Here is a 12718-nt window from a genome sequence, read left to right as displayed (position 1 = left end):
AAAGCAATGCCAGATGCTGCTCCTCTGGTTTCTATGCAAACCACCACCTATTGGGAATGTAAACAGCGCTGCCGCCACTACAAAAGGCTAGCTGCAATTTTTTTGAAAAGTAATTCAAGCAATCAGCTCCTATTTTTCCTTGGCACAGATACTGTAGACGCACATCCGTGATGAAGGGCAGGACCCTCTGCCACCAGCAGCCGTCTCAATCTACCACACAAACATTTCCCTTTGCCTTTTTTTTCTTTTTAAAGCAATTGAGAAATCCTCACCAGGACATTTGGAGATGCATGCAAACAGCTGCTGAGGAAACATGCCTGGTTTTGGCAGTTGTCATCACAGTACTTCTTGTGATAAGCAAGATGCTGGGAAAGTTACGGATCACAAAAGGATCTGGGGCAGCCTCCTTCAGATCTAGACTCATCCGATACCTGTCTGGGGACCTCTGGGCATTCCTCAGACAGTGAGAAATTTGCTACCTCTGCATTTCTGCTGAGAAATAAAAAAAAAAACCAAAGTAACATGACCTAACAAATTAACACGCACGCAAACCTCCCCAGTAAACCTGAAGTGTGGGTTAGGTCTCACATCGCACCGAAGGGAGGAGGATGCTCCTGTGCTGCATCACACACTAGCACACGGTGATGATCCTGGGAAGCAGTGCAGCCACTTCCCACCTCTAAAGATTTAAGTCTATGAAAACAAGCTGAGCTTCCAAATATCATAGAATCATAGAATAACCAGGTTGGAAGAGACCCACCGGATCATCAAGTCCAACCATTCCCATCAAACACTAAACCATGTCCCTCAGCACCTCATCCACCCGTGCCTTAAACACCTCCAGGGAAGGGGACTCAACCCCCTCCCTGGGCAGCCTCTGCCAGTGCCCAATGACCCTTTCCATGAAAAGATTTTTCCTAATGTTCAGCCTAAACCTCCCCTGGCGGAGCTTGAGGCCTTTCCCTCTCGTCCTGTTCATCTAGATGTTTCTAATCTAATTAAAGAGAAAACAGGGTCTTAAACACTGTCTTAAGGTCACGTGATGAAGTTACCTACCTATGGGGTAAGAGAGCCCTGTGGCTAAACCACATCTCTCCAGGTAGACCACACACCGAATTACAGAATGGTTTGGGTTGGAAGGGACCTTCAAGGATCACCCAAGCCATTCCCCCTGACAGGGTCAGGGACATCTCCACTGAATCAGGTTATTCAACCTGTCCATCCTGACCTGACTCTCCAGAACTTCCAGGGATGGGGCATCAACAACTTCCCTAGGCAGCCTCTTCCAGTCTCTCAACCCTTAACTGGAAGTCCTGTGACAATGGCACTGCTGGGTTTTTTTGAACAAACAAACCATTACTTTGGCTTTTGGAATTAGAAATGAGGTAGAAACACTTGGTCAGCATAAATTGCCTAGAAGAAGGCTCCTCTTATTCCCCTGTCCCAAAAAAGTGGTATTGTTGGAGTAAAGTGTTTGCTTGATAAACACACATCCTCACGGCTTTCCTAAGTAACACAACAGGAACAATTTTCAGCCAAGAGAGGGAAGATTTAGATGAGATCTCAGGAAGAAATGTTTTGCTGTGAGGGTGGGGAGGCCCTGGCCCAGGTTTCCCAGAGCAGTGGTGGCTGCCCCATCCCTGGAGGTGTTCAAGGCCAGTTGGGATGGGGCTTTGAGCCCCTGATCCAGTGGGAGGTGTCCCTGCCCATGGCAGGGAGTTGGAACTGGATGGGCTTTGAGGTCCATTCCAACCCGAACCATTCCATGACTCTACAGTCCTATGAAATTTTCATCTGAAGTACTGCATGAGGTCTGTCAGAAATAGAAATGAATTGGTGCACGTACAACTTTTCTGCTGGTCGCTACAGAAAGTAATTGAATTTGAAAAGTTCAGTCTTGAAACTAAGCAGCCAGAAAGCAAATCTTTGGCATCTGAGCTCTACAGCATCCCTGCTGAACAAGCAATCTTCTACTGGGAAGACTGTGCTTTATAAGAAATTAGGGAAAAATATAGAAAAAATATAAAGAAACTCACCTTTTTAAACCAATTGGAACCTTGTTAGAAAATGAGAGCATGGTATTTAAGTAATACCTTTTATCACAACTAATATTTAAAAAATTTAAATATTTATATATGTGTAAATGTGTTATATATTTTTAATATATTTTCTATTTATTTATATACTATCATTGATGACAAAACTAAAAAGGCACACTGCAACCATCTCAAGGGGCACCGCTATGGAACAGGTTTGCCTATTAAATCCCATTTAAGGAAAATGAAAATCCATAGGACTTATGTCAAATCCACTTTAAATGGAGACATTTGATCTCAGCACATATCTCTAACAGCAGTAGCTGCTACCTACAACTAGCAGCTGACGTTAACGCGTTGAGAGGGCAGTAACAGTTCGCCTTGAAGCCGTCCCCAAAGGCACAGTTTGGACAAGGCTTACAGGAATCTCATGCAACAAAAAGTCACAAACAATAGCCTGAGGCTATTCAAAATAAGTAAATTAGGAAAACAGCAAAGCTGCAGAAAAAATTAAAATAATCATCTTGATTTTGCTCTGCTTCCGCTCCCGCTGTGTGAGCACAAGGGTAAAGGCATTCCCAGGGTTAGGTGGGTCAGTGCAAACTCTCTCCTACCAGAGATGCTTCGAAAGCAGGGAAGGAGAGAGACTAACAGGTCTGAGTTAACTCGTGTTTGCTGTGCTCCATGCCCTAAACCCAAGGGTGCAGGTACATCACTGCTTCCTACAAGGCAAGGCTGAGTTGAACATAATTTTAAATATGCAGAGGGAAAACCAGGGGATCTGAGAAGGCGATTGTGGGTGGGGAGAAGAACGAAGAAAAAGAGGAAAAAATGATCAGATACACGAGTTTGGTACCTAAACACACCAACAAGTTTAAAAGGTATTTCAACCACAAACACAAGAAATCAAAAAGGTCAGACGTGCAAAGGGGTGTTAAGCCAACCTGTGACAACAGATCTGCTCTGTTGTTCCCTTTTTCAGGAAATTTTAGGGAAGGAAAAGCCGGAGTATGCACATCTTAATCTTTAAGCCTGGTGATCTGTGACTATCTTGGACTGCTGCTGGTGGAGCAGAAGAAATGCCGATTAGCTTCACTTTCTCCAAGAGACCTGGAGGCAGCTTGAGAAGGGCAAGAGCAGCCATCCAGCCGCCAGAGCACCAGAAGGCAAAAGGAAGAACAGATATGATTTAGATATCACTTTTTTTTTTTCTTAAAACCACTTGCAGATCCTGTGAAAGGAAAGCAAGAAGGCACAGTGCACCCCTCCTAGGTACCTAATCCCAACACATACAACGGTCCCCAGAAAGAAGTAAGCGGCCATCACCAAAGCAGCATTACTAGCAGATCGTTCACGCTGCTCCCCTCCGAGAGCCAGCAAACAGAACTAAAATTCAGATCCTGATACAAGGGGGTAACAGTAGGGATCCTGACAACCAGGGATGTTCCTAGTGCACTGATTAGAAATTGCTTGCACTCTGCTCTGTCTGCTCAATAGCATAAAATAACAGCAAGCAGAAACAGAAAAGCAACGAAACGTGCAGTTTGTGGGCATCTTCTATTTGTTGCCTCCAGATATAAGCTGGGTTGACTACAGGCAATGACTACAACTCCGCACTTGGAACAAAAGAAGATTTAATCTTTCAGGTAGGTGTAATAGTTGTTCATTTATTTAAGGGACTGCATCAATGGACTCCCAGTCTGTGATACTGAGGCAGCTTTGCAACAGGACTGTTTTACCCATTCCTGAGAAAAAGTAGAATTTATGAAAAAACAATTCTGAAAACTACCCTTTAACTTCTCTTTCACGGAGCTCCCTCTCTTCCACCTCTGGAAATCTAAGCTAGACTGAGACTTTCTATGTCCAACGCTACTCAAGAGAACTATGAAGGGGACCTTGGTCCAACAAGATACAATAAAAGAAAGGCATACAAAAAACCAAACAGGCATGTAAATGTCCCAAAGGAATAAACAGGATTGGACGTGGAATGCAATCATTACCATACCTGTATTCTTATTTTAAGAGAAAATGCAACCATCAAGCCACCACCTCTCTGTACCACATCTTCAAAGAAGAACGATGGCATGGTTGAAGCTGATGCTCACCTCACTCACATGCCAACAACTAAAAACTCTAACCAAGCAAAACTGACAGGTCCCAGGAAAACCATTTCAAAGAGTTATGCAACAAACTCAAGGCAAATTAATTAATGAATGCTTGTATTCCTATTTAGAATTTCACATCTGTGAAGTTAATGGTGCAGTTAATCTGATCTCTTTTCCTCCCCAGGAAAATTCCTTATGAAGTGCCTAATCACACTGGCAAAATCAAGTGCTTCTGATCAGAAAAAATTCTGACCATGCAAGTTACCTTCGATCTATTCCCCAAGTTCCATGAAGTTGAGTGCACAGTAACTCCCCAAATACACCACTACAGATACACTTCGTGCAATGAATTCTCTTTGCAATATCCTTTAAGCAAAGGCTGCTATTAATTTGAAATAGGATTTGTCACTTCCATTTCCAAACGGAAAAATCACTGAGATATACTAACATTAAGAAAGACTTGAGTGGAAACAAAACATTAATAATTTTTTTTTCCTTCTTTTTTGAAGCAGGTAGGATTCTTTAGGCAGAAACAGAATCCTCTCTAACTGCAAATACTGTTGTACCTTTATTATCAGCATTTACCAGACAACCCCAGATTAATGTCATAAAACCACAACTACTTGTGTTTGGGTTTTTTTTTTCCCGTACCGTTAAAAAGTTTCCACGCTACTATCATCTTCATCTTACCTCAAGCACTGGTCCCGCTCCAAGGATAATCTGTTCTACTCCGCTGGCAAACCCCTTCTGGCTGAGGGCGGTGAGGTGATGAATCAGAAAGTTGGTGCTCTGGGTCTTTCCCGACCCGCTCTCTCCCGAAATGACGATGCACTGGTTCTTCCTCCGCTGAAGCATGGCGTGGTAAGCCACATCTGCCACAGCGTAAATATGGGGCTCCAGCTTTCCCAGCTGATGGTTATCATACATCTTGACATACTTGGGGTTATAAATAGGCAGAAACTTGAACGGATTAATAACGATGAGGATGCTGCCTACGTAAGTGTAGATTTTTTCTTGCTTGAAGCGGTTTCTGAGATTCTCGAGGAGCGTTTTCTCATTCAAGTCTGGCAGGCTGCACAAGTCATCGTAGTCCTTCTGCTGTGGCTGGGGAAGGAAGCCACGCTCCACCATCCTGCGACGTTCCTCTGTCACCCGCAGCCAGGACTGGAGACTCCCATAGTGAATGGACCCGTCCAGGTTCTTCTCCCGCAGGAGGAAGCGATAATCCTCACCACTGATGCGGTTCTCCAGGGCCATGCGAGGCCACAGCATCATGCGCTGGACGGGGCAGTCTGTAGGGTTGAGGATCCATTCCTCCCCACCAAACTCCTTCACTTCGGCAAGGACGTAACATTTTGTTTTCTCGAGCTGAAGTTTATTAATGAGCGAATCGATCACCTCGGCAGCCGTGGAAGTTTTCCTGGCAGTGATGGGGCAGTAGATAGTCCCTTCTGCGATGCTCCCAGGGTATATGTGCAGTGTGTACTCGCTATCCTCAAAGCGTCGTCTTCCTCCAACATCATTCACACTCATATTGGATCCTTTCCCATCAGTACCTGCGCTGCATAGTCAGGACCGTCCTCTATCTTGTCAGGTCATCATGTTAGCAACACTAAAATAAAAGCAAAACAGAACCAGGTTAGGCGCTTTGCCTTGGCAGGGATCCTTGAAAAACAGTTGATGTGCATCATGAGACGCAATGGAGCAACTCAAATGATGATACCAACTGTCTTAAAGAAAACAAATGATGACTCCCAATCAACATCAGAAAACAGAGTGGGATTTGCTGTAATAATAATAATAACCACAGCTGTAATAAATAACGCTATTAAACACTGCCCACATTCTCAGGGTCCCCTCTACTCAGACGTAACGACCCCAGCACCTCAAGCTTTTGCTAATTTTGCACAATTCTGAAGCATCAAAGATTCTAGAAGACCTTCTGATTTTCAGTGTATTTCATGAAGAATAAAATCAGTATTTTGTGAGCAACATACCAGGTGGCCTGCTGAATCAATAGCGGCATTCTCCTCGTGTCAGAAGTTGCTACAAGCCTTATTGCTTCATATTACCAAATAACTAATTTAAGAGTTAGTGCCTCTATTTCCGTGTCTGCATATTTCATGACAACTTAGGGAAAGCAACATTCAGCTAATCGTGACTTTGGAAAACGCTCCCCGAGGCTCCCAACACAGACTTACAGACAAAAGTTAACTATAAAGAGAAAAGCAGAAGACCTTTAGAGCCAGGATCTGTGCAATGAAGTGGCAGGTGATATTTAATACAGCTAAAAGGTTACGTGATACGCATCCTGTCATTACGTATAAAGTTGAGCTTTCCCTTGAGCACAGCCCTACAGGAGCAAGATCTCATGACTATGACAGTTTCCCAACGGCATGAACAAAACACTCAAGAACGGTCAAAAAAAAACATGAGGTCAAAGCCCATGTCAGAATTAGGGAGCTCCTGCGTGCCAGATATTCAGTGTCAGGGAGAGTATTCAGAAAAAGTCTTTCACACGGCCACCCTGCCCTTGCACTCCTCCCCAAGCACTCGAATCAAACACCTACAGCCCAAGCACAGCCACCTCACCTACATACACGCAAGGCTGGGATTTCCACATCTGTTTAACTTCCTACAAGCGTTTCTGAGGCCCTTAAATGAAAAGCATCACTTTATGCTGCATTGTTTCTCGCTCCAATATTTCAATATGCATATTATCCCCAGGCACACACTATTAGAAGCAAAGAAATGAATGTCACAGTGAAATATGTGCAGGGATTCATGATGCAGTGCTTGGTAGCAGGACATATATTACAAACCGGGAAGCCCTCCAGCTGCTTTCCTATAGGTTTAGCACAGGCACTGATGCAATAGGAATGATGTCAGTTTAGTGGTGGGTTGGGCTTTCTTTGTCCAGCTCTGCAACTCCAGCATCAGCTTTTCTTCAAGGAGGAAAAGCAACAAAACACTTAAGCTAGATAATTCCTCACTGAGATTTAACTTCAAAGCTTACAAGGTGGCTTGCTATTTTTATTCAAGTAATCAGAGCATAGCAAAGACTGCTGACTCACGTGAGAACTGCAAACAGGATTTTAAGTTGGTTACCTTGAGCAAACTGACCTTCCCTTCTACCCCTCCTCGCCCATCAAATATGTGCAAGCTCAATAAATCCTCTATAAAGCATCAGGCCAGTCTACCTCACCTGCCCAAAAGCTTTTCTCTTTTTCTCTCTCCTCTGTAGATGCCTATTCTGCGTGGACACAGTAGAATAACAAACATCTGTATCTTCTGCACCTAAACAATGAAAATCCAGCAGAACTGCAAGCAGCCATGGACCCCGTGGAGACGCTAAAAGTCCCAGTAATTCTGGGAATGCAGAAAAGCCAAGTCCTCCCCAAAATCACTCGAACGCCAGACTAAGAAGCGTTTAATGACTACGAAATGTAGCGAGGTCGGATAGCAGAGGTGTTAATGTGAGCCCTATAAGGAGGCGTGCCACAGGATTTAATTCTAGTAATGCTAAACACGTCTCAGTATTATGTTGGGGCAAAGAAACATTAATGAAGATAATTGCTTGTGGTGCTCCAACCACTGGAGCACATGAGCCTGGCTCTGCTCACCGTTAAACACATCTTTTTCAAAGCATTTTGGAGAATACATGTAATTAGGTAAACAGCATATGACAAGGAGAGCAGCTTCTAATGACTGCTGTTCAAGTAGGCAGTCATATTAGCTTTTATATGATTTTTTAAATTAACAATATTCTTGTGTTTGGGCACAAAAAATTAAATAGGAGCATGCAAAGAACAAAACAAGAGTATTTTGCAATGCACAAATACTCACTCTATCCACTGTTTCAATTAGAGGCATTTTGCACTTCTGTGTTTACATATTTAAATGAAAATACACAGAAATTCTGTTACGCCTAAGTAGGCAGGGCATTTATATAAGTAAAGCAAAGGTAGCGTCTTAGCAAAAGGTGGTGCTTGTTTCTGTACTTAAGGTGATGGCCGATTATAAAATGACCTGACTTTACTACCAAGCTCTTGCTCAGCTGTTTCCCTCATGTACTGGCTCTGGTAAGGATGGCAGCCGCGGTAACAGGATGGATGCTGATCCTGTAGGAGATGGAAAACTGAGGGATACATTAGACCATAAATATTGCCAAGTCCTGTGAGCAAGAGCTCATCGCAAAAACTACCATGGCAAAAACTCATGGCTTACGCATTCCTGTGAAAGGAAGGTTTTAAGAATATATGACATTTTAAGCCGATATACTTTCAGTCCAATATTTTCTTTTCCATTTTCTACATTTAAATGAAGATACTTACTCAAATTGACCCCCCGCACTGATTTTGCTCTATTTTATTATCATAACGTAATTCTACTTGCAATGTAAAAAGCACGATCGTCAAACAAACTTGACATTAAAAACTAAACCTTGTGTCCCACATAAAAAATAGATTAATATTTCCTTGGAGCTCAGAGGCATCTATAGAAGTTCCAATAACTATCTGATTATGAGCAGGCCAACAGGAAAAGCATACAAAAATTATGAAGATCACTAAGGATTTGTGCATACAGTTAACAGTTAAATAGCAGGGGTCTTTGGGCACTCTCTTGCTAGCTGACCACAGTTTAATGTAGACAGAGTCACAGAATGGTTTGGGATGGAATGGGACCTTAAAGCTCAATCAATTCCACCCCCTGCCACGGGCAGGGACACCTCCCACTGCATCAGCAGCTCCAAGCCCCATCCAACCCGGCCTTGAACACCTCCAGGCATGGGGCAGCCACCACTGCTCTGGGCAACCTGGACCAGAGCCTCCCCACCTTTGCAGGAAAACATTTCTTCCTAAGATCTCATCTCTATCTCCCCTCTTTCAGCTGAAAACCGTTCCTCCTCATCCTATCTCTTGCACTCCCTGTTCAAGAGCTGCTCCACAGCTTTCCTGGAGCTCCTTTCAGTACTGGAAGCTTCTCTAAGGTCTCCCTAGAGCCTTCTCCAGGATGAACAAACCCAGCCCTCTCAGCCTATCCTCATATGGGAGGTGCTCCAGCTCCCATAAACACTGGCAGTAAATGTAGTTTCACAACTTAAACATATATATGAATGCATATAGTGAGTGCTTTTGCACCAGAGGCTGCATTTTTTAGCAAAAAATCCTGTAAAGGATATCAAGACCCTCCAGTTACCTTCAGAATGGTGACTGAGTGGAGACTTTCGGTCATGCCATTTCTTATTCTTCCCTTCAGAAACTCCAATCACAGTATTTTCATTTTTGAGGACAGCAGAAACAACACATGGCAAAAAACCAAAGTAACCCATCCCCTGAAAGCATCAGTACCCAACATAAATAATCTGTGACAGCTAAAGCCTGAAATCATGGCCAGTGTGTGCCAAATATTGGATGATTTGGAAAAAAACAGAGATTAGTGTCAGTGCTGAGGCTGCTAAAGGGGCAATTCTGGAAGCAAAGTTCACTTGGTTTTATTATAACATCCCATAACCCAGACAAGGGACTACAAAAATAGTGAAACCTTCTCCCTGTTCTCAATCTTCAGACAATCATAACAAGCTTGATTGCCCAAGACAGTCTGCATTTATCCATCCAACAGTCCACCAAAATGCATACCGCGTGGGACAGAAATTCCTGATACAAACTTTAAAAATAAAAGAAAGAAACAGCCAGTTCACACATGCTCCACTGCTTAATCTGAATATATCGGACCAAGAGGTCTCCGAAGTTCTCTCCTGCAGCCGCAAAGAGCCTCATGCTGCTAATCCCTGAAATAACAACTCCGCAATAGAAAAACTGATGCCAGATTGACACATCCATGATAGCTGATGCTGTACAAACTACCACATCCCAGAAGGGCAGAAATGCCCATGTAGATGCTCAACAACACCATTATTATTGCACAGTTTTAAAGATCAGTTCATCTGATGATCTATATAATGCTAACCCTCTCGTTTTTATCATCTTTCTCTTCTGTGCTCCCCATAATTTTCTCCCTCCACTGTTTGCTGATGGGAAAGAAACGTCACTATTTTTGCTTAATCATCTACGTCAGTCTGTCTCAAAGAATCCTGTGGTGCATATGCTTGAGGTGATGCTACTGAAAGTGAAGCTTATGGACCTGGGTGTTGGTGCAGGGAAGACAGGAGGGTGCAAAGGGGACCTCTTTGCAGTAAAACTGTACGCAAAATTTCTTTAAAATGAAGTTGGCCCAAAAGAATGAAACCTCTAATGCAGGAATAGCGGGATTTGTAAGCGTTTAAATGATCACAGAGCAGTTTGGGTTGGAAGGGACCTTTAAAAGTCCCTTTCAGCAACTCCATCAGCTTCTTGTCTAATCTCCTCTCTACAAGAGAATGACACGTGTTTTAGATTGTCACCTGGAAGCTTCTTGCTCTGCACTAGAAGTCTTTTTCTTCTCTTTCAGAGATGGGCTCTGTCTAATCATATTTTAATCTGGCATTTCTTGCTATTTAAGAACCCATGGATACACAAAGCAGCTCAGTAGACGATAGTCCCTTCCTGAGCCTGTAATTACTCCATGTTTTGAACTTCAGATATTCCCCTGAGGTCTAACAACCACTCAACGGTTCCTCTCCTTCTAGCAACTGGAAGAAGAGCGAGGATGCTGCTACCCATCCACCACACTCTTGATGATGCATCACATGAGGACATCTGTCAGCTTCTACCAGACCTTTTAGCTGAGACAAAACGAAAGCAGGAAGGAAAAACAAAAAAAACCCTAAAAAAATGACAGGAAAAAAATATTGCAAAATTAATTACTCCCAGAAGACATTGCAAACGGTTCTGATGAACAAGGAACTGAATTAGGATGTGACTAATAACGTGATCACTTACTCTTCCCCTTAAGGTCAAAGCACCTTCTGTGCAGGGAATGGATCGGCATCCAAGGAATTAATCAGGGGTACGTAGCGAATGAAGGTCTTGCCTGCAAGATTCCTCCCTCACCACCTAGAGCTGCTACCACTGGCAGAGACCAGGACGAAAGAAAATGAAAATTAAAAAGGGACTATGAGTAAGCTTGGTAAGGTCTTGCGACTGGGAAAACTGATTGCCATCCTCATTCCCATTACTGCTCCTCTGTGTGACCAAAAAGACAGTGCAAACAAAGCCTCGCCCCAGATCGTTCCTCTTTCTTGCACTCCCAACTTGAGTCATTGCATCTTGATTTGTGGAAGTGCTACCACCCTCCTGTAACACGCACCCAGCACATAACCATCACAGTGGTGTTCAAGTACTAAAATAATCAGCTTTTCACGTGGTACTCACTGAACAGTCGGTGCTGGTAAGTTAATTCTCTGTATTCTGGAGCTTCATGGATAAAATGATGTTGGAGTACGCAAGGATGCAAGAAATTCTGCGTACTCAAGTAAAAACACAGCATCATTAAAAGCTTCATTCTGACAAATGAGGACCAGTAACAAAGCCCATATGGGGAACCATATCTGCCAGCTTCCCCCTGGGCTTTTTTTGCCAGAAACAAACAAAAAATAATACCTAAAAAGAAATTTTTTAAAAATATATATCAAATTCAATTGATGTATCCTCTCCCAGGCTGCAAGGGTGGCACTCACATAACTTAAACCTGCTGTTATCATACTCCCTGCATGGCTAAGGAGAACTGTAAGCTGAGTGGCAACGACTAACAAAACATCAGGAATGAAGGAAATGCTTTGTGTATCCTAAGTGTTTGGAGACTTTCAGGGGGCAAATCACTGTTATGAGCTGTTTTCCTTCCTCTAATGACTAATTAAGTAGTCAGTGGTCAGAGGTTTGGCAATCCCGGTACAAATACCAAGATAAATTTGTCATTTATAGAAGTGACAAAATCACATTTACAGCACCTTCAGATGTTTAACCAGATTAACTCTAGGCTTGAGCATTGCTGTCTGACAGAGCATTCCTCATCAATACAGCAATTTCATTCATGTGAACAGCCAAAATGTCTGATTTTCCAGCTTTGCTGGTTGGATTTGCTCTTTACAGGTAGACACAGAGCAGTTCAGCCTCTGAAAACCTGACTGGAAAGACAGAGGTTGGAACTGGATGTTCTTTAAGGTCCCTTCCAACCCAAACCATTCTACGATTCTATGGTATCCCAAAAACATACATCACTGTCAAATACCACTTTATAATACAAGCACAGAAAAGAGCCAGCCAGCAGGGAGACGGCTGTATAAACCCTAAATGGACACAAGATCTTCCCATTATCTCACGCAGCACATGCCTAGCTATTTATATTTTTGTCTGCGGCCAAAAATTTCATGTATAGAGCCTGAAAAAGAAGTGTTTAAAATAAAAGTCGTTTTGAACCTGTGAAATATGAAGGATATGAAGTGTTAGAGCAGGGAGACACTGCCAAGGACTACAGGAGTTCGTGCTGAGGAACATCTCGCCACTCCCAAAATAGATGGAGAAAATACCTTTTCCAGAGCCCAGGAATCACACCAGTGTTAAGGACAAGACATTTCTATCCCAGAAGAGCTCAAGAACTTCAGAGAATAATAACATCATTACTGATGCCCTCTCTCCT

At 43.1% G+C, this 12718-nt stretch overlaps 1 protein-coding gene across 10 annotated transcripts in view; it reads right to left on the bottom strand.

Annotated features, from left to right (window-relative positions):
• MYO9A (myosin IXA) overlaps nt 1-12718 on the bottom strand; it is a 167259-nt gene that overhangs the window by 126779 nt on the left and 27762 nt on the right. For all 10 annotated transcript variants that reach the window (XM_069866564.1, XM_069866570.1, XM_069866565.1 and 7 more), the window contains exon 2: nt 4832-5753. In XM_069866564.1, the coding sequence (XP_069722665.1) occupies nt 4832-5674 (843 nt within the window). In that variant the 5' untranslated portion in view covers nt 5675-5753. The remainder of the gene's footprint in view (nt 1-4831; nt 5754-12718) is intronic.

This window comes from Phaenicophaeus curvirostris, chromosome 12 (assembly GCF_032191515.1).
Source record: "Phaenicophaeus curvirostris isolate KB17595 chromosome 12, BPBGC_Pcur_1.0, whole genome shotgun sequence".
NCBI lineage: Eukaryota > Metazoa > Chordata > Aves > Cuculiformes > Cuculidae > Phaenicophaeus > Phaenicophaeus curvirostris.
This window is presented reverse-complemented; position numbering and strand designations above follow the sequence as displayed.